This window comes from Anopheles coustani, chromosome 2 (genome assembly GCF_943734705.1).
Source record: "Anopheles coustani chromosome 2, idAnoCousDA_361_x.2, whole genome shotgun sequence".
Taxonomy (NCBI): Eukaryota; Metazoa; Arthropoda; class Insecta; order Diptera; family Culicidae; genus Anopheles; species Anopheles coustani.
In genome coordinates, this window is record NC_071289.1 from 89,456,453 (window position 1) to 89,479,528 (window position 23,076).

The 23,076-nt window shown below is 46.1% G+C and overlaps 1 protein-coding gene across 1 annotated transcript in view; it reads right to left on the reverse strand.

The window, feature by feature from the left end:
• Positions 1-23,076, reverse strand: part of LOC131261835 (uncharacterized) — an 82,952-nt gene that overhangs the window by 5,182 nt on the left and 54,694 nt on the right. Inside the window, exons 3-4 of the mRNA XM_058263676.1 lie at positions 1,750-1,959; positions 1,411-1,640 (exon numbers count right to left, since the gene is read on the reverse strand). Of these exons, the coding sequence (XP_058119659.1) occupies positions 1,411-1,640; positions 1,750-1,959 (440 nt within the window). The remainder of the gene's footprint in view (positions 1-1,410; positions 1,641-1,749; positions 1,960-23,076) is intronic.

A 23,076-nucleotide genomic window follows, 5' to 3' on the forward strand; every position in this document is an offset into this window, starting at 1 on the left:
CGATCGATATCGGTTCGAGGGTTAATGCTAGGCGAGCGATAATTATAAGCAAAGTTTGGTGCTTGTTTGAGCGAGTTGCTCGCTTTTTTCGGGTGTATCTTTTATTTGCCCAAGGGTGAGTACTGATAGGGGGTCTATGTGCAGCATTGGTTGGTACGATAAGCATAGTTTATTGACAGCTAAGTCACTGATACATAGTTTGATAGGAGCCTGAATTTGTTTCGGTACGATGAACTTTTAGATGAACTTTAGCTATTTCTTCATTTTGATATTATACCTTTTGGATTACGTATCACTCTGTTTATTTTCAAACAATGAAAAACAATCAATAACTTTTTTTTTTCCAATAGTATACAAATCTAAGAAAAATGTGGAATCCATCTTTGTTTCGACTGAACTAAGAAATAAAAAAATTCTGAAATTTATGAAAATCAAAAGAATATTTGACTGATCAATTGAATCATTTTGGTATCGCTTCTCTACAATACAATACAATTCTCAATAATACAAAGTCTCTAAATACTAACTCAATTTTGAATGGAATATTATACAAAACGTGTTAGTTCCTTAGATACTTTGCTTCGTGTTAAGACGCATTTAACACATAATGAAAACTGTGGACATTCCCAAGGACAGTATAATCGGCTTCAAAGCTACGAGTCTGTCGGAAGTCCTCCATAGTGGTGAAACAGGGCGTTTCACAGTGCATTACCGCACGGACTAAGCAATGGATTACCCATTAAGGTATTGTTCTTTTCAACGGCTCCTTCATGGATTTCTCTGCATTCCTCAACCGCAATTTCCCCCGCATAAGTGGGTGCGAGCCGCGATTTTAATCAAAATTCATTATCTTCTATGCAGATGGAATGAAAATACGATTGGCTTCGTGAGTTAAAAGCATTTTTTCGACAAAGCGAACAGAAAATGTTAATGATTTTCCAGGATTCCGACCGATGCTGGAACGTTTAGAGGGCAGGAGATCCAACGGTATAGGAACAAACCAATGCCAATGCCAATACGGAAAAGTCTAGGGTATGAGATGACCGATAAGGCGCGCAATGGGGAGAATAATTTAATTAGAATTAGCCACAACTACCGCTCAACGAGGACGATTTGTTTGCCGAGGCCCGTCACAAGCGAGCGGTGGGTGAGGAGGCGAGGGTTTTGTTGTGATTGAGAAGCGAGAGCAACCTCCGGAAGCGTCTCAAAGCGACCGTTTTCCCCGTGGGTGGCCAAGTGAAAGTGAGTCCCGCTTGAGATGGAATCCAGCTGTTGTAGAATAAATATTTGCGTAAGGAATTTCTCGTAGCTTCCGGGAAAACGAGCACACTTTTCCTTTGCACACTTTTGCGCTGGTGGCTTTGCTGGCGGGGTTGTGGAAAATCGTCGTTCGATGGCAACAGGCGTTACCTCATCCAGCGGACAGCCGGTCGATCGCAGCAGTGCGTGCGATTGTAGAATGAGCAGCTTCAGCAGCTTATCCTTGATTTCCGCCAGCTGGGACGGCTTGTTGCGCAGGATCGTTATCTTGAGCGTAACCACCGACGTCAACTCGCCAAGAATGTCGCTGACCGACACGAGCGGATTGTCCGAGATGGCATCGAGGGAGAGGGACTTCCAGTTCTTAATCGATATGGAGCCTATGGAAGAGTAATAAAAGGAGATTCGATAAGTATCACCTCGTATGGATAAATTTAATAGAACTTGCGTGAATTTAAGGGCACTACAAAAATATTGGGTTTGCCTTACCTCTAGCAGCATTGGAGATCTCTGTGGAGTAGCCGAGCCGCTGCAGGGCGGTCGTTACGATATCACAAAATGGCGTCGCTGCCGGGATGATGACGTAGCTATCCGTTTCGATGTTGGGCCGTCGCTTCCACGGGCTGCGGGTGTCGAAGTTGAGCGTCGCCTGCAACGAACTGACGGACTCGACGACGCAGTGAAGCGGTAAGGATTTTGCTGAAAGTGAACGAAACACCAGAATAAAAGAAAAAAAAAAATCAGAAGCGAAAACTATTAGCCTGAAATTTCATCATTTCCGGGCGCCCATGTCAAAACGTGTCTTGTCGATAAAATCTTGCCCAATAATCTCGACAACCGCTGCAGCATCTTCTTCTTTTCCGGTTCAATGAGTTCGTCCCCTAAAGACGCCTCGCCGAACCGAAGCTGATGGCGTTTGAGTGACTGAAGGGTGGGTGAAATTTTAATCCCTCATTGGGAAGTTTCCGCCATTCACCAATCGCGTTGGTTGGCCAAATCGACAGGGTCGGCCGATTGCTAGCTCCCCAGCCGCCCCGCCTCCGCTCGCCTTCTCTGCTTCAGGGATTGAGCTAATTCCATTTCAAAAATCATAAAGTCAACATTTTAAAACCGTTTCATCAGCCTCCACGCTTATAGTCCCGCAGTGTGTCGCAAGTCGATCTCGAGATGGCTTCCCCTAGCCCCCTGGCTGGCTGTCAGATCTATCGGGAGGAAAAATCACTTAAGGCACGCTTGCCAATATACAATCGAGCGGACGGATTTTTAGCGCATGCTGGGCTTTGGGGCGGTGGGGAAAAATTATCTCTTCATTAAATTTGATTCCCTTGATGCCGATGGCTGGGAAGCCCTAGGAACCTTCCGAGGGGGGGCAGGGAATCATTCTTATCCTGCGGGAGTGATCGGAGCACGAAGATCGGAGGTCGTTGACGGTTGGCAAAAATTGGCGGGCCAGAAAATCCGCGCAGTGCTTTTAGCCGGAATGAAAGCAAAAACCCCTCGGTACGATACAAAGCCCCATCAGCGATTCTTAGGGATGATGGTGACGGAAGGACGATACTGTTGAGGGGCGCGGACGAAGTTTTTACCTAGAAACAATTTTCTTTTCACTCATCTGACTGACATCCGGATGTGGCTTCGGAGGTGGTTGCAAGCAGAAACCTCGTGGCGAACCGATGGTACAGGTAAAATCAAGGTTTGTCAATTGCTTCACCAGATAATATTGCTTTTTAAAGGCACACGTTGACAGTTTGATGGAAGATAATCGAATCAAAGCTGATGGGGTGGAATGTGTGCACTAAGTTGGAGCTTAAAGAGGTTTCGAAAAGTGTACCATTTTTACACTTTCGAATAATAGGTGCAAAAGGAAATTAAAATAAAATTCATCTAATTCTCCAGCTTTAGACTTCCTCATTAAACAGACGATACGTTTTCGGCTCTAAAGTGTACAATTATCACTTTTATTTTTCCAACAAACTTACTTTTAGAAACGTCAACAGTAGAATATAATTTTCGTTTGAATAGGATGAAATAAAAAATCTAAATTATAAAGTGAACAAAATCAGGAGCATCAAACTTTTTGACTTTATTTTCCGGGCTCCAAACCGTTGTGTAATTTTTTAATCTCTCCTTATGTCAGACGGAAAACGATGGGAGCTCATTTTCTCGAGAGTCCGTAAAGGTCTAACGTGTCTTGACCCCAAATCTTGGCTGAGTGGGTGTTAGAAGGTAAAAAATGTCCCCACACACATACAGAAAAAACATGTCTCCCCTCCGCTGGGCTGGACAAAGCATAATCCTTTGGGGCGAGATTTACCTTTCCCAGGGAGTAATGCGTCCCTGGCAGGCACTATGGGCCTTCGTTGAGAGTCCTTTCTTCAGCTTAAGCTGATCGGTACGATGGGGGGGGAATGAAAACAAGATGAAAAAGGGCATCATTGGTCGGCCCGATGGCAGTGTTGTGCCCCGGATGGAGACCGTCCTAACAATCCGATATTCATCCGCACCCACACCGTGCAGGTTTGGTAGTGGTTGGGATACAATCCTAAGCTCGCCATAGCCCACTTGAGCGAGCGAGCGCCAGGAAAACCAACTCCCCGGCTGAGCTTTAACGGTGCCGTTGTTTATCTCTCGTCAACAATGGCTACGAACCACGGGTTAAGACGTGGGGATGTAAGGGCAGCGGATGCGTCTACAGCACCTACCATCAATGTCCTTCATAAGCCACCGCATTCGAATGTTCACGGAGTGCGAGAAGGGGGGAAGAAAACATCAGGGCCGAGGAAGCCGGTCCCTAGGTTCCAGCATTCCAACTCTTTTCCCCACAGCTGGCCCGGGCTGGCCAGGAAAACGTGGTGGAAAATACTCCATCCTAGACACACTTCGGAATGTATTATAAAGAAAGGATGAAAGATTTTCGCTCATCCAACTTAAGAGGGTTCGAGTCTCGGGGTATTCGGATTAGCGTCGTTTCCTTTCGTCGCTCGGCTGGAGCGGCACTCCATCATTTTTATCGGTGCCAGTGACCGTCGAAAGCGAGCGTTTCCTCAACCCTCAACAGTTCATTGGAAAACACATATTTATTTCGTGCACCGCTTCTCCCCCTCCCGGGGGGTGGTTTTTGGAGGGTTGTAGAAGTGTTGTAAGTGTTGTTTTCGATTTAGGAAAACAAGAATCTATGAGGCAAATTTATACATAATTTTTAGTACCTAGCTACTCTAAAGAGAGTAATTAAAGGTATCCTGGTATAAATGAACTCACGTCACAAAGAATTTCACTTAAAATAAGAAAATTCGGTTGCATTTAACCACCCATCTTCTCTTCAACAATAACAAAAAAGTACAAAAGAACTAGTCCTCCCGAATGAGAAGCACTAAGACGGGACGGTGTTAACTCATCCTCGGAAATCGTGAAGCGAAAAGGGCAACGGCACATCTGAACCCTTTCGCTCATGACGCTGGCTCGATAGTTTTTCCACCACAGCGCCCGCCAGTAGAGAGTTTCCACAAATGAGTGGAGTTGTGTTGGCGGCGACCAAACTGACGGCTTCTTCTTGGTGGTGTTGGCGTGATTTGCAAACGGAAGGTTGCTCCAATACTTCAAGGCGACTAGCAGCAGTCTTAACGTCAAGACTTCGGGACGATACCATGACGATGGTGATGATGATGATGATGATGATGGTAATCATGGGGGCCAAAACAGGGAGCTCGTGTTATTATGATTAAAAAGGAAGTTTTTCGCTACTTTGCCAAAAATCCTTCTTTCCGTCCTGCCGCCGCTTGGTGTGAGAATTTTCATGCGATTTGAAACAACGAGTGTTCGGGGAAAATTGTTAAGTAAAACTACCGGGGACGAACAGGGATTGGCGTGGTTCGGTATGGGGGAGCATAAAACTAGCAATGATGTGTATGTGTGAAAAAGAGCGTTTAAGTACCTTCTTAAGAAGCATCAGGGTTTTGCAGTGGAACCGAGTCCGCAAAGGAGCCTCACAAGAAGGATACAAGGGCAACACTCCGCTCGCAAAGGGGCTGGCGTGTAAGGACCGGGAAGGATTTGCTGCGAGCAAAGCAAAGAAGCGTTTTAATTTGCATAACACGCTTTTCCGAAAATAATTGTAACAGCACCAGCACAGTACAGGGGTCCTGCCTGGTTTGGGGTGAAGCAGGAAAAAAGAAAACACTCCTGGATGCAGCGCATGCAAGCGCAAGCTTAAGTGAGATCAAGATCTTTTAAAAGTGAAGACACGGCCAGGACGATGGTGCCTCGAACCGGAACGTATCAAACGGAGGATTGAAAGTTCATGAACTTCGGTTTATGAAATGTTACTACAAGACTCCACTCATCCCTTCCATTGTTCCGGTTAACAAGCGCCACAAGTCTTAAAGGAAACGAACGCAGGACGGGTTACTACAAAGAAAATGAATCAGAACGCTTTTCAAACGATGGCTTTCTTTTCCACACCGAGCAACCACAAGCTGAACCGAATTGCATTATTAAATGTTTTCTTTCCCTTTCTGGAGTTGTCCCGAGCCCTCCAAGGCCTTTCGTAAAGACACTTGAGCCGAAAAATTCATCATCGTTCCCCTTAAGGGACGGAGAATATTTTAATTAACCCCTTTTTGATAGAGATTAAAGTATTTACGAATGTGTAAGCACTGATACTGACCACCGGTACGACCGGGCTCGGCCAAGGTTTAGTGTCAAATTTCAGGAAAGGAAAGAGCAGAGCCGTCTTCTCGGGTGCTGAGTGCGCACCCGAAAGCTATCTCGGTTTCAGTGACCATGCGTCTCCATTCGGAGCAAATGTGTTCCAGTCGGTTCTTTTTCCCGCTCCCGGAAGGCCCATCCTTCCCAAACAAGCCACCCGGGGATGATGGTTTCCTTCTGGCCCCTTTCTAAATGATATGAAATATGAAGTGTAATCCTCTATGTTAACTCGATAATACCTCTTTAGCTATGCCTCGGTTTCGATGTGTCTTTTGAATCCTTTATGTCTCCCTTGTGCACGGGCGAGTGGTCAGTTTTCTCCCATCCCCGAGTGCAACTATTTTCCCCACGGTCGCATCCCCCCCTCCGGAACCCTTTTCCGCCCATCCCCCACGGAGGCATGACTTTGGACAATCGCAAAAATTTAAAACTATTAGCTCTATCCCAGTGCGCTCGATGACCTCCTCTGGACACTCGGTGTGCAGGAAGAAGTGCGCCCTGCGGTGGCGATGCGTTTTCCTTCGGGATCAGCAGCGTTGGTTAGGGGGTGGTGGAGAAAGAGAATTTAAAATCTCCGTCCACCCCCACCAAAGCCCGGCAATCCCTCCCCTTGGCAACCAGTCAGCAGGTCAAGCCGAGCTCAGGTAGTGTTCAGGAGCCAGAAGACTTTCTCCTGGACTGGATGGGCTTAACTGCTGGCCACAACAAACTGATTCTGATTCTTGCTGATTGTCGACATGTGTTAGCTTAACCTATGCCGGCAAACCTTCTACCCTTTTGGTAGCGAACGGATGGCCGTTAGTTCGTTAGGTCAACGGCAGCTCGCAGGTTCCCTAGTTCTCCAACGACACTCCGGAACATAGGAGCTTCTTTTTTGGGTAGTGTATCAATGTGCTGGCATAAAAGTAAGGCCACTGGACATCTGGATATCTAGGATAGGAACCGAAACTTATGTGTGTATACCGAGATATCGCCACTGGTTTAAAAGTTTCAGCTCAACCTTGCATGTTCTACATGGTTTGGAAGGATTTCCATCTAAAAGGCAAGCTCTAGGAACTGAAGCTTCCAGTTTTAAATAATACATACTCACTTTATTCACTACATATTTTTTACCACAAGAAGCTGTTATGCTCAAATGTTTAAACTTTAGTTTCTTTAAGAAATTTTCAGGATAGTGTGGAGTACTGTTTTTGAATATTTTGTGTATGATTTATTTTAAAGATGTCTAGTATGTAAATTGATTCTACTTATATTCAATTTATGTAATAACGTACAATTAATTCATGGATTTTTCTCCAAAGCAATTGTTGCAACTAGGATCCAGCAGATCCTTTAAAAATCTGCTCGAGATTTGGAAAAGCAATTTGTTTGTGGATTAAGAATGTTCAGGTACGAAAAAGACCAACTCCCTTCGTGGTACATTCCTAGGCGTAAAAGCATTCTTAGGTTTAAGGAAGAAGGGTTATACCGCACGCTGAAGACTACCCTTAGTTTTCGTAACGTCTTATGCAAAAAGGGTTTGACTTATCGGGCAGCATTAACAGCGTGTCGGTTAAAGCGGTGCGGGTCAGATGGGGATATATTGGAATGTATGCTTAGCAAACAGGTGGGCTTCCTGGTTCTTCCCGCACCGTTACAAGCACTTCCGGACCATTGGTGACGTTGGCCTTCAGCTGGACTGAACTTAAAACAATCCCTCGCAAAACAGGTCCTCCAGCCGAAACCTCACCCTGCTTAGATTCAGTTTTCCTTAATCCCCCACCGAAACCGGAAGATGCTGAACATGCGAGCACACAAACACACAGTGAGAAGTTGAATTTGTCACTTTCCACCGGCTCTCAGGTCCGATTCCAAAGAGGTGCCTCGGTGAAGAAAGGAGTTTCCCGCAAACTATTTCCTTGAGTGTGTGTGTGTGTGTGTGTGTGTGTATATCTACGGTCATCTTTCCGTGTGAACCTTTCGGAGCCAACTAATGCTACATAATCGTCTCCGGTTCGCCGGACAAAACAAACACCCCCCGCCGTCTTGGCCGCCGCCTTTCTCTGCAGGGTCTGTCCGTGAGCGTCAGCTTTCTTAGGTTGGATTTCTTAGCGCTCTTTTCCCGACACCTAGGTGTGCCCTTTCCTCGCAGGTTTGTTTTCCTCGCCCGCGAGGCGAAGCGAATCGTGAAGCCGTAGGGATGCGGATTTGCGAACAAAATCCTTTTTCCATCAGCTCCCGGCGTTGCGTTGCGATATCAGCAAATAAACTTGGAGGGACTATGAACGTACCGGGTGCGCGGGAAGGCCTTTTCGACCCGGAGACCCGAGGTTCGCCAAACCGTTTGGCCGGAAGCGACCGGCCGTAAGCCGCAGCAGGACACAGGGCAGCAGCCAGTTCGGGTCAAAGGCAAACAATGGTACGGCGTCGAGGTGCGCCGCAAGAGACGAACGAGCGATTAGATTTCGCAAAATAAACCAACTGAAACGGACTAATCCATTTCGCCGTGTTTGGATGTGTGTGTGTGTACCGAACGGGGACGGAAAATCTGTCAACTTGACGGTGAACTTGTCACTTGTCGCCGTCCCCACACTTGTGCACGTGAGAGAAGCCGGCGGTCGGAGATGGAAAAGCGATGGTCCTGGTTTCGGTTGCAAGATTTGTCACTTCCTTCCAGCCATCCGGCGGTTGATTCTTTTTCCCCGCCCGCCGAAGTAGCTCGATGTTGAATCGAAATGGGGGGAGAGGAGGGAGCTGGTGGATGGATTGATACAAATCCTTTCGACCGCCAACAGACGGGCTCCGTATCGATGTTGGAGCGGACCGTGAAACCGGGATATCGAAAGCCACTTTGGAAGCATCGAACCCAGAAGGATCACACACACGTAGTGTCCTCGCGGCTGAGAGGGATTTAGAGAAAAGTTTCCCGTCCATCCAGCGCATTGGATGAAGCCGCCAGCTTCCACTTCCATCGCACACACATACACACTCAGTTTTGTCCTCAGCCCGGTGCGATCGGGTCCATTTCTCAGGCGAAATGCCGGACCGGGCGAACCGGAAAAGGGAAGTTAATCTCATCACTCAATTGCGGACCCGACAAACGAACAGCCGTCGGGACAGCCGGGACACAAAAGTCGGTCGTCCGGTCGCGGCGTTGCCGCCGAGCGCAGGATTCACTTTCGGTTTCGGAGATTTCCAATCCAAGAGCGCGCGGAAGAAAAAAACGATAGAAGGCAGCTTAGCCGTTGGTCACACTTTTTGGCAAACGAAAAGGCATCGCCACGGGATGGTAGGCGGTAGTAGGTGGCGAGGTGCCATATCCGATCGTCGTCTTTCCGGTCGTCCGCTTGCCCGGGATCCGCGTGCGAACGGATGCGGATTAACGGTATCGGGAAAACCGATTGCCATCGACATCTGAGTTTGAGCGCCGGAATCGGGTAGGATTGGTTACACTCCAGGATCCACCTAGAGTTTTATTGTATAACGGATAACGGGTTTTGTAATACAATACCCAGGTCTAATACTAAAAACAAGTCCTAGCTTTCTAAATAAATTTAGGTTTCTTTGCTGTTTCAGGAAAGATATAAAATATAATTTTTCATTTTACTCATGCTATATGGTCTTTGAGGTTCAACTTTACATTCTATTCTATTACGACCAAGTTCCAGTTGGTATTGATTACAACTAGACATGGGACTTATATCCTTTTTATCTCCAGAAGAAAATATTACTTTTCCACCTAACCGTGCATCCGGTATCAGTTCGTGAAAGTCAATTAAAATAACTCCAAAACAGCTGAGACAAGAGCCGGACTGTAGATAAAACTTTTCTACAATCCTTACTTCAAACCTCGTCGGACCGAGGGGAAGGGAAATGGTGTTGGTGAGGCAATGCGATACATCCCGCATCGGAAGTGTGAGAAGAATGGGGAGCAACTCACACTCCCTTCCCCTCGTCGAATCTATTTTAATCCGCCCGAGTAAATCCCTTTATGGAAAAGTGACCCAACCAGCATCCGTCCAGTTTTTGGGAACGGGAGCGACCGACGGGGAGACCATCAAGGATCGTACACATAGAAAGCGAAACCCGCCGGATTTCCACCGTTCCATCATCGGCCTCTGTCGGCGGGAATCTTCGAACCGAGACGGATTAAACTTTGTCAAACATATATATATATAGAGCACCGACGTCCCCGACGGTTCGGTTTGCCAATATTGGAATCCAGCGGCGAACCAACTTCGCTGATGAGATCGAGCCGGTATATCCCCTTTCCGTCCGTTGTGGGAGGGATTATAGTCCTTCCTGCAGCTCCTCTAATCTCTTATCCTCCCCAATTTCGCCGTCCGTGCCCACTCCAGCAACCCCAACCTATTTACATTTGGATATTGCCAACTAATAAGGTGCTCACAAATCACTATCATCATCCGTCCGCGTGCTAACAATTCGTTCCGTTTGGCGCTCGCTTGGCTCAAGCAACATGTGCCGAGGACGAAGGTTTCCTTCCGAGGAAAAGCCAGCAGCTCCTCCGCGCAGTTCGTCCGCGCGAGCCGGAAGAAGGGAAACCACCACGAGGCTAAGCCCTGTGTGTATGGGCGGAATATATAGAACGTCTTAAGATCGTCTACCCGCCCGTTCGAGTTTCGGTCGAAATCTCAACTAATTAGAATGGGATAAGCTGGTCCTCACTGTGTCCTCCAAGAAGGCAGGCCCGTGGCGGCATTCTCGGCGAAGGGGAATTAATTCTTCCATTTAATTCCATCTCGTTCGCCCGTTCGGAAGCTCCTACTCCTACCGGGAGCGATAAATAATGATAACAATACTACTAGAAATAGTAACGACGCTGATAACGATGGTGGGGCGATATTGGTTTTCCTTTTAAGCATCTCAAGACTAGGTCCCGCCGATTGGGTGGATGAAGTACGAGTCCGCTTCTGGCGGCTCTAGGCAGAGAACCCCAACGCCGGCTCTAAACTGAAGCATACTTCACAGACACACCGACACACCGTGCGTGAAACGTGCTCAGCTGCCACGTCGGAAGCCTTCGAATGCGGAGGCAAATCTGAAAACGAAAAGGATTAAGCAATTTGTCGGCTGGCCGGCCGATCGGGTGGGTTGGCAGCAGCAGGGTGTGTTCCTGGTGTGTTATGAGCGTTATGATTTCGAAACGATGCCGTTTAGCGCGTGCTCGTACGTGTGAGTGTGCGTTTGCTGGATGGATAGCAGCTCGTGATAAGAGCAAATCCTTCCCAAGGAATTTCCCGATTGGGGAGGCGCTCCGTACCGTTTATCGACTGCTAGAGCCAAAGGAAACCGGGCGCTCTTCGGCACATAAATAAACGGTGCTTCTTGGTGCACCTGCTCGCTGGATGGTAGCTCCTGCTGCTGCCTTTCGAGAGGCGTCGGTCGATTCCCCGAACGGCCTGACTTCATTGAGTCCCATCCTTCGCTCCGGTTAAGAAGATGTTTAAGAATATATTTATTTGATTAATAATACCTTTTAACTCTTTCGGGGACGCCCTTTTCCACCAGGCCATTTTCCAAAGCTCCTCGCTTAAGGCTCTTCGGATCGCTCCGATTGAAACGGTTCAAGTCTAATGGAATCAAAGGAATGATGCAGGACAAGAACGTTTTCTCCCATTCGATACAATACGAATAGACACACATACCAATCAAAGGAAAGATCTGGGAGTGTGTATGGAAACATTCTTAGCTATGCGAGATTTGTGATTTTGAGATATGCATTGTGAAAGGATGCGGTAAAATCAGTGAAAGCAACAGAGACCACACTGTTCAATTGTAAAGGTCTATATTGTGAATTTGAAATAAGTGAAAATACAATCAACTTATTGTTGCGAGCAAAAACTATCTTGTGGATTATATTCTTGAAGTTAAAATGGTCCTGTTTCAAACATTTGTCAAGTTATTTCCACATGCAGTCAGTTATTTTAATGAGTTATTAGAAATCTTTGTTGTTTTATTAATATTTTTGTTAATGCTGGTTTTCTAAGTATAGATTTTAGTTTGTATTGATAGTTGATCTTATTTTTCAAAAATTACTTTAAGTGTTTTTAGCTGCTATTGTTTTACTGAGTCAATTTAAATCTTTGTGGTTTTATTAAAATTTTTGTGACTGTTTGTTTTCTAAGTATAGATTTAAATTGGTATTGTTAGTTGTTTTTATTTAAAAAAAAATACTTTAATTTTTTTATTTGCTATTATTTTACTGAGTTATTTGAAATCTTTGTTGTTTTATTAATATTTTTGTGAGTGTCTGTTGCCAAGTATAGATTTAAATTTGTATTGATAGTTGTTCTTATTTTGTTAAAATTACTGGAAGAGGAAGGAGTCGCCAAACTTTATCCAATGCTCTAACCTAGGCGAAGCGTAACGATCACCTTCCTTATAGGAGAAGTGAAGATGGGACTTATATTGCATGAAGCATTGCGCTCCGATTAAACTTATATCGCATTGCCTTTTCCGATCTGATATGGATGATGGGTGTTAGACGATTTTATCGATGGCGAAAACGTTCATGAGTAGTTGGAAACTCACTCGAGGCCCACCCGACCTGCTTTATGGAAATGATCAAGCGGCTTCCTTGCTCGATGTCTCGAAGAGGGGATTAAATACACTTCAAGCTCGTGTTGAGATCGACGGAAAATTAGAAGCGCGATAGCAAGAAAAAGCATGGCAACGACCCGTGGAGAAAATTTTGTGCAAATTTATTAGGATTAGCAAAAGTCAAGACGCGTCCACTTGGAAAGAATATAATAAACTTTAAAACATGAATAACATAAGAACTTATCTTTAAATAACTACCACTGCTTACGATTGTAGTGGGATGAGTAAAAATAATTGTTCCTGAAAACCCTAAACCGCTGTTTTTATGCGGCCATCGATTAGATGAGCCTTTTGGGGGGAAAGAAGAAAGTTCTCCCTACCGAATTAAGCATATCTCTTTTTTACCAAACCTCTTGAGGACGTTATAAGACGTTCTTTACCATCTCTCCTGCCTCCCCCATGCGACTACTCTTGTCCAGTTCGACCGACGAGCTTGAAAGTGGAACAAAACATAATCCGACTCGATTGATTTCGTCTCAGCTAATTCCCCCACCGCATTCTCAACCCAGCAAAGCAAAGTCCGAGTGCGTCCCTTTCGTTAATACACTTCCGCTGCTTTAATACGCTCCCGTTCGTCGTCCAGTGTGTTCGCTCCCCAAAAACTCCCCGCTTGCTTCCGCATGGATGTCACTCGGAGGGATAAGTTGTTTTATTCCTCCTTCTGTGTATTCTTGCATGATTTTTCGGGTCGGCGGGATAAGGATTAAATCCTTCATTAAAATTAATTCAAGATAAGAATTAAGAAAAACAAAATCCTCTTCCGGTTTCTTTCGTTTGACGTTGGTAGGTTTTCGCCGACGACCATTCATTATCATTCTTATTGGTTTTTTTTCCTTTTGGCAAATGAGGTAGCTTAGGACTTTGGCTTTGTTGTTTAAGCTGGTGCTGGAGAAATTTGCTACAGAACATTCATCGTTTGATTATCTTTATGTATGGAAGGTTAAAGTGGACTTAAAAAATCTTCAACCGAAGACAATGTTCATCAAAGTCAAGACGTAAGTTTTTCTTGCAGAAATAATTAAAAGATATATAAGAAAAGATTGTTTCTTAGTTCATGAAACAAAAATAATTTTGGTGAATCAATTATTTTTCATAATATTGTGAGCACAAATATCAATTTTCCAGTCCTGATTTACAAACGTTGATATAAAGTTAAATCAACTCCAGGGGCAATCAAATCGAGCCACGAAATGGTATCTGTTAACCTCCACCGAATTCCGCTCGACGGTTTAGTATTTCGATGTCGGCTATCTTCATCTGTACCGTGCAATAATCACTTCATCGTCCTTCGTTGGTGTGAGGGATGGGACGAAACCGGAAGCTAAGCCCCGATCAACTTACTCGGAGGTATCGTGTCACTGCACGCACCGTGTCACTTCGAATCACCCCCGCTCACGTCCCTCTGCCCCCTCCCTTTGGAAGTCACAATTAGGCGCCCTTCGGACGAGCATTCTCGTGCCGGTGAAACGTCAACGGAAACAAATCTCCTCAAATCTGCGTGGATTTCCCCGACAGGCACGGGGTTTTCCCGGTGAAGTCGATGAAATCGCAATCCTCAGGGTGATTGTGGGTGGGTGGTTGTGGGGGTGTTATTTTTTGCTCTTCTTCCCAACAGAAGGCGATGAGCGAGGCAGAAGGACTGAAGGAAAATAATTCGATGAGCGATCGTTCTTGCTGATTCGTGGAAATGGAAGGAAAAGCGAAGATAAATCCGTGTCCTCTCTCACTCATCTCTCTCTGCCTTTAGGGTGTACATTTTTAATAATGCCAATCGTGCGGATTATTGACTGTGCCATTTATTTTATCATAACGATAATTGTTTCCTATTAAGTCAGCGCTGCAAAAGGGAATTGCAGAGGGATTTTTTTTTTCCACAAGATCGGATAAGTTCAAGGGTGCAAATACAGGAAAGAGAGGTGACGCCAAAATGCAATGGACTCAGCTGTAGTGAGTAATTTTTTTTATCGCGGTGGATTTTCCCGCGGTTTTTCTCCTATCATCACCGAACTTCGCCGATCAAGGACAACCATCAAGCTGCCTTTCGGTTTTCCACCATTCCGTCGGGGAAACCCTGGGGGCTGGTGTTCAACGGAGGCTCAATCGCGTCGCGGCCGTTGTGCGACATCTCACCCGATTGGGTGGGTGGTGATTATGTTGCCATCCTCCTCCCGGCTGTGCACTTTTAGCTTCCGGCTCGAAACAGTCAATCAGTGGCGCACCGAGTGGCTACATTTTCCCGGCACTGGTTCGCCTCCCCCCAGTGGCGGATTCCTCCCCGCCTAGGCGAAAGGACCATGAACGCATGCATATTAGCGGCATTACCGTTTGCTGCTTATTGCGGCGTTCAATAATATAATTTTAATTCCATAATAAGCGGATAAAGTGGCGCGTAACCGTGATTCACGTTTTGCAGTATTTTGCGCAGCAATTTTTGTTTTTTTTTTGCTGTGATATTTATTTTTCGATTTTCCGCAATTCTTTTCTCCCTGTCTCTCGGTTGACATTTTATCAACGTCCCTATTCAATGGAAAGGTGAGGATTTTCCAAGGATTATTGAATTGGGATTGATTGAATTGAGTCGTTTACTCGATCGAAGCGAAATAGATGTAAAACGTTTCGTTTCAGCGAGATGTAAAAGATTAATTTGTTTTGAATTTCAATACTTTGATTGTGTTTTTTTGTTTTCCTTTTTTGTGGCAAATCAAACTTTCGTCAGCACGTGCAAAAGCAATCCGCTCATGGGTATTTGATCGCCATGATCCGATAGTTTGGTTGAGCCGTAATTACCATAACCAGATCAATTAGTTGCCACAGCGGAATCGAATGGGTTGCGAAACAAAAATATGACGAACACCACTAAAGCACTAAAGCATGCGGCCTGCAGCCTTAATTCCACCACCCCTCACCGCGCCAAACACTGGGTGACGTGGTAATGAGTGCATGCATCGATAATTGAATCAGATCGCTCACTGATCCCGATGTTTCCGGTTGGCAGAAAAACGGAACGGACAGTACGCAGGACGGTGTAAAATAATCCGGCCCCGGACGCACCCGTTGTTCCAGATGGACGGTATTTTTTTTAAACTCCCAGAAAACGGCCCAAAACCTGTGCGGAAATGAGGTGAGATGAAAAATAAAAGGTGGAGAGTATTAAACAATACCAAAAAAAAAACGGGCCACGAAAAATCGAAACCAATCATTGCCCACCGGTGGGCGGATTAATCTTTTAAGCTTTTTCACTCGATACTTCCCGCTGATTACCGAAGGATTTGTGGCCAATTGATGAGGCAGCGGATACTGTTGATGCTGGGTTGGTGGTGGTGGTCGATGACGGTGGTGCACACTGTCGATGATAATGACGATAATTATAGCCACGGTGACGAAGCGGGAAAATGTGTGGCATGATGCGTGTGTTATCTTTGTAATGGAAATCTGATTAAATATTTAATTTTACCAATGACTGGTATTACGTACAAAGTGGTTGGAGCCGTTGGGAGGCTCATGAAATGAGTACTTTTATTTTAAATGGTGTGGTCAAACACATGGACAATCCGAAAATGATCGTGCGATGGAGACGCCTGGCTTTTTGTGAGACATTTTGGTAGCACAATAAGAGAACTTAATACGATATTTCTACTATGGATAGATTTATTGCTAAAATATGAGAGGAAATCAAGAAAATTATCATCTACATGGATAAAAAGTTGTTACTGTTTTTAATCAATTGATAACTAAAAGCAACTAACGATAAATTTTTAAAACTAGAGTTTGATGATAAATTTAAGGTGTGTTTGAGATACACAAACATAGTTATATTTTATCTATGAAGTTAACCATGTGATAGAATTAGATCGAGACCACCAAATGCAAAGTATCCAAGGAGGCCATATTATTTGTAGTGTTCTCGATTTGACATCTCGATCGACTGGAGCTAGATTCACTCGCAGAACTCATTCTAATGAGTTCTAACCATTGTAACAACATTAAATCATAAAAAATCTAAGTAATTGGCATTAAATTCAGAATTAAATTAGTGTAAACTACGAACCGTACGATTATAGAGCAGCAACATTCGCAATGCTCTAGCCGGTAATGTATAATATGTTGCATATTGTAGCACATTTGCCACCCGCAATAGAAGACATAGTTGCACCGAAGGCAGCAGAGTCTAGTCAAATCCAGCGATTGGAGAATGAAAAAAATGTTATGGTTAGCTCAAAGCGCACAGTATTAGTGCTGTATTGAAAGAGCTGCTTTGGAACTGCTAGTAAATAATCGATACGCGGGTGAGGAAAGAAAACTGACACACCAAAGAAGGGGATTATAAATTTTAATACCTAGGCCCGGAGGTTGGGTCGCGTGGAACACAGCCTGATTTTGTGTCCCAACCGTGAGCTAGTTTCTGTGAGTCGCCGCAACGGAAGGTGCGATTGCAGATATCGATTCGCTAAGGTTCGGTTTAAGCAAGGGGTTTTCTGTTACCGCTCGCGGTCCTTGTATGTCACTGGCAACGTGCACGGACCGCCCCAACCAGACCCGGTGCGATGTAATGTGATTATAAGTTTTGCAACTGAGCCTAAGACAGGGGTAATGCCTCTGTTGTGCCAGACTTCTTGAGTTCCAAGCCTACGGGGTGGACGCATTAGTTGGGAGGGGGGGGGGGGGGGGGGGGGGGGGTGAAATCTGTTTAAGCAAATAAGATTTATTTTGTGGACTACACCAAGAATGGAGGTTTTGACGTATATGTAGAACATTTTTCTGTATTTTGTTGAAAACATTCTTATATGATATTTGACAGTGGTTATTGTATCTGGAGTAAATTAATTGCCTTATACATTTTTCGATACTATGAACGTGCAAATCCTCTCAAACCCATTTGGTGGAAATAAAATCATTCCTTCCTTCCGAACAGTTCGTTGAAAAGCTCGACAAAACGCAACATTAATGATGGAAAGCTTCCTTGGATTGTAGCCAAGCTGCAGGATTCCTCAGACTGCACTCGGCAGGGAGGCTCTCGAGGCTCTCGAGGCTTCCGATATGCACCGGACCGAGATGGATCTTAGCCGTCTTAGGAGGAAAACTTAAGCACCTTGCCATGATTGGATGGACCCGTCCGCCCCCTGCATAACAGATGTGCAGATGGGAGTAAAAAATTATCTTCTTCTTCCGAAGACTTCCCGATACAGCCTTCACAGGTGGCAGGTTCGATACTGTCGCTCGCGCGGATGGAACGGAACGGGGGGCCAGTCGGAGGCCGTCTTCTGTGGCGTCTTGCGAACAGACGAAACAATGAGACGAGATAAGATTTATTCAAGATTCAATCAAGAGCATCAAGAACAGAGCATTGGCTGCTGCTGCTACCTCTGCTGCTAGCGATACATCTAGCGAGCGTAAGGAAATTATCTGTCAGAGGTTCTGTCACCGAGGCCAATCCTGGTCAACGCTGGTTGGCTTTGGGGTGTGCAAGGACGTCCACCGGGTGGCTGGGTGGAAAAAGCGCTCCCAGCTCGGCTATCGGGGCATTGGCTGGATGGCATTGAGGGTGGCTTTCGATTTGACAGGTGCGCCACCATATCTTCACCGCATCGGTGGACTGGCCATAGCGGGGAGACGGGAGGATAGGGATGTACCTCGGAGGATGCTAAGTATGATATATATTCGTTTAATACTTTATAGGAAGGAAAAGATCTTTATAATTTCTTCCACCGTCGTCTCCTGGCATCGATGCTTAAGCCTAGCCGAAGTCCGTGTCGCCGTCGTGTTGTTGTCTGTGAGGACTGTCTTCTCCGTTGGTTCGTTCGTCACGCAAAAACACACACACACACTAACGCACACACTAGCGGCTTGGATCTTAAGACAGCAGCAGTGCGGTCGTCTTCGTCGTCATATAAACACTCCCCGACTCGAAATAAACCGATCCCAAATGAAGCGAAAGCAAGGCAAAGGACTCTAAGCAGGTGATACGCTAGTCAAGACACATAACCCTCCTCGCCATCGTCGGGATATCCGTTCGCAGACGGCCTGCAATGGATGTCTTTCGACAAGCGGTAGAACAGATTCGAATGCTCGCACAAGGCGGAGACCATGGGGGGGGGACTGAGCGGAATCGGAACGGAGTCGTGCATTGAAGGATTTTCGAACAAATCCGACCTCGATGCCTTAATCCTTTTAGGCAAACGTACTGGCGAGTCACCGAAGAGGCGCCAGCAGACACCGAAGATACTGATCTTCAGGGACGGAACAGGGGAAACTTTGGAGGGAACGTTGCAGAATGTCGGGTGCCAGCTTTCCCGACCTCTTGGTATTCCTCCTACGGTGCAACGTCTCCGTTGTCGACATTCGCAAACCTACGAGATCCCCGGGGCGGTTCTCAGCTCGGGGTAAATGTGTACATGAACTTAAGAACACCCGAGTGGGGTCGGGTGAACCGATTGAGTAGCGAACAATGACGAACGATCATCGCCTCCTTCGGTTGGTTGGGGGTTGGAAACACTTCTTTTCAGTCTTCAGTGCAAGGGGAGAAGACGCCGGGGGTCAGTGTGGCCGCTCGTTTGTTTGGGAAGTTTTGGAAATTAATTAACTCGTCCGTTCACGGCGTGGAAAAGCTGACCCAGGGAGAAAAATGATTAGCTTCCGATTGTGATTGATATAAACTTCGATCCGCTTGCCACAACCGACTTGGCCGGGGGTGGTTTATTGGCGGGCGTGAAAACATCTCACGGTCAAACGGCGGAATGTGCGCTGAGTGGTTCGTCTGTTGATGCTTTTGCTAGGAGTTTCAATTCAAACGCGCAAATATTTGTATTTATAACGAAAGGAGTGGCGAAAGTTATATCAAACCTCCATAGGATAGGAAAAGTTAAAATAAACAGTTACATTTTAATGTTTCAATATGCTCCAAACCGTAGACAGTAGTTGTGTAGAGATTTTTTTCCCAGTGTGTTTTAATTTCGTGAGCCGCAAATAAGTTAGTTACAGATGTCAAGTTTACAACATCGAACATTTGCTTCATCATTCACGAATTTAAAAAGCTCATTAAATGTTGAATTCATCTAAAATTGCAACATAGCAGGCTTCTTAACTTATTTTATCATACTCATAAATAACTCATTTAGTATTACTAATGGAAAACACCACTGTTGATGTTTCAAAAACATGGATTTAATTTTTAGCACACATGAGAACAAATTCTTAAACACATACACCTCAATACAAGTGGGTAATGATGAGGACATTGATCAAACGAGAATAATAATTTGTTGGAAATAATGAGCAATAATTATGCCAGCCATCTTTATGGCGCAACAACTGGTTGGATTAACGGAATAGCTCCCGACGCTTGCCAACTACAACCGTGGTAATGCCAAATCCTCATCCCAAAACGGCTCTGCTTCATGCATCGACTGGCACAGAAAGCCGACAGACGGAGTCTCGGTTCGAACTTCACGCCACCGTTGCGAAGGTAGTGGAGCTTACCGAAGACGCCGACTACAGGAACACTTCCTTCTTTGGTTTGCCGATGTAATGCAACCACAAAATCACACGCACGGCGTCGTGTGAGGGGGGAGTGGGAGCTGGCGGGAAACTTACCATCCGCCCCGTCCCTCGGTTCCCTCGTGCCAGATTTCCCGTTCTTCCGCCCGCATCGCACAAATATCATATTTTCCTTAATCTCTAATCCTACTTTATCTTGTTATGGCAGAAATGTGTGCTCCCTTTTCTTGGTCGGGCTCGGGTCGGTTGGCGGTCGTCGTGGCAAAAACCATATTCATATTTCCACCCCCCAAACCCCACGCTGGCCTCCTAGCCGACCTCCAAGACGGATGAAGTGTGTGTTGGTGTCTGTGTGCTTGGGTTTGTAGTCTTTGGCGCGTTTCTAGTAAGGCCAGCTTCGTCTGGCTACGGGCATAGGCTTAAGCACAGCACACACTCACATTCACCTACACTCAAACACACAGAGAGTGGTCAAGAACACGCGGACGAAACGATCGGTCAACGGTGGCGCCCAAAGCGCGGCGGATTTATCACGTCTGTATGCCGAGGCGGACTTTAATCCCCCCCTTCGAGCTGGCCGTTTGCAGCGTTGGCCTCGTCTTCCTTGTCTCGTGATGGAGGGATTTGCCGGTGCAGTTTCTTGTCAGCTCCCCGTCGCCCAGATTGCACGATTGCACAGTTAATCTTTTCGCTGCTGCTGCGAGTTAAGTTTGTTTATGGAGTGAGGATTAATAGAATCGAGAAGCAGGGTTAACCAGTGTGCTGATGGCTCGTTCGTTGGTCAAGAAGCGGCGAAGGAGGCGAGGGAAGTGGTTGCAAATGTAAATATCAGTGGGTTTTATTTTTTTCAGTACAAGGTTTAACCACCCACACCCCGTTCGTAGCCTGGAGCGAGTGGAATAATCTAACCACCTAACCGATTAACCCTCAACAAGCGTGGCGTGTCGAGTTGAACTACAACTCACCACCGATGTCTCATCTCACCCCGAAGGAGAATTCTCATCGACGCTCTACTCTGCCACAATGCCATTTTCCGGAGGAGGAAAATACGCTCTTCTGAGAAGCGACGAGACTCGGCACACATTCTCCAGCCTCACTTATGTACTAAAGCGTTCGTGAACAACACGCAACAGAGGCGCACCACGCGTTCGCTCGCGTGTATACAAAACAAAACGAACGGAAATCTCGAATGGCGGGAAACATTGTGGCCCTACAAATGCCGTGCGGCAAGGCCCCGGTCACGTTTCCGATTGTGCGCCTTCGTGTGGTCCCCACACACATATACCACACCAAATCTCGCTCATCCTCGGTGGCGTTTCTTAACCTTCGGGAAAAGCGCAACATCCGGCTCATATCCGGGGGGATGAGGCATTGGGTACACACACGCCGGGGCAGGGGATCCATTCTCGCGTTCCAGCGCCGGTACCGGCGAAGGGATTAACACTCACATACAGACACGTCCACGCAAACACACACCCGCCAGGAATTAGAGTATTAGCGTGAGTTTGCCGGATTACTTTTCCTCTTTTCGCGTAGCTGCGAGTTCACGGAGTGGGTCGGGGAGGGGTGATGCCAGCGTGTCGATTTTAAGCGCCAACTCGTTCTCACGTTCTCCCGTTCCCGTTTCCACTGTTTTCCACGCAACAACACAATCGCTCGCCAACCAGGCCTTCCGAAAATTCGGGTTGATGGCGGGAAATTCGTGAGCGTGTGTTTGTTCGGTGTCCATATCGTCACTTCCTTCCCGTCGTCGACTAGCGGCCGGAAGTTGTTACGCGGATGACCACGAACGACCGCTGCCACTGTTAGTCTGGAAGGTGCTGGAATCCATACGACTTCTAATATCGTATGGACGATTGATATTTTAGGGCAAGGAATCGACTATGGATCAAGAATAAGTATTCCAAAATAATTATGGCAAATATTTCCTATTTTAGAAATGCAATTTAGTTCTTATTCAGGTTACTATAATTTTGGGTGTTTCAGGAATTCATGTTTTTCGTTTAACATTTGAATTATAGGTAGTAAAGCATTTTCAATCAACTTACTGATAAAGAATCTTAGTTATTGAACCGTTGGTACCAATACAGGTACTACCTTTAGAAGGAATTCGGATTCTACCAGCCCAAAAAGTTGGTGAAAATATCCTGAAAGAATTCTCAATCCCATGTCTTCACCCACTTATACGCACCAAGAGCAAAAGAAAAACCAGTTTATGCCATAATCTTTCCCCCAAGTAAGCACCCCAAGGATCGGTGACGTTTTATAGTTCCCTGCGCTCCCGAACATAACACCACAAACAATGGCTAAGCGGGAACCTGGCTGCCTTAAAAGCAACGCCCTCCTACGCCAGTAGCCTTCCCGGTAGCTGGAAATCCATTTCTTCGACTTTTCTTAAATCCAAAATCTATAAATTCTATAGAATTTCTGACTTAATCCTATCGTCTTGCTCCCGGGAGCGCCCGGTCCTGCGCCCGGTTGAGTGGTCCGGAAGACGCTATTCTGCCTCACATACAACAATGCTTATACCTGCTTCATGAGCGGCTGCACAGAAGCAAATCAGCTCACCCATTGAAAGCGAAGCGAGGGAGGGGGGGGGACCGAAAATCCTTACTCCACTGAATACTCGCACTCGTATGGAGTGGCAAAGGATCAGGATTTCCCTACCCGCCCCCCCACAAGCCCCACGCGTGTTATCCCTCGCTGGGCCGGAGCGAAAGGAAGTGGCAAGTAAATGTCTGTCTGAGTATACCATACCTATACCATCATGAACATTTCACCGTGAAACCGCCCAACGGCCAACGTCTTCGGGGTACTTTACCATTTGCTATGTGTATGTGTTTGTGGAGTGGAGCCTCCACAGAGGACGAAGGAAGGATGTCCTCCGAAATCTCCCAAACAGCTGTGAGCACACGGCGCCGGGTGTGCCGTCGAGAATCTCTGTGTGTTAGGATAGAGATAAAGCTTCTTAAGGATTCTTTCTTTTCTACCCTCCAAACACCCACAGCTCCCCCACTC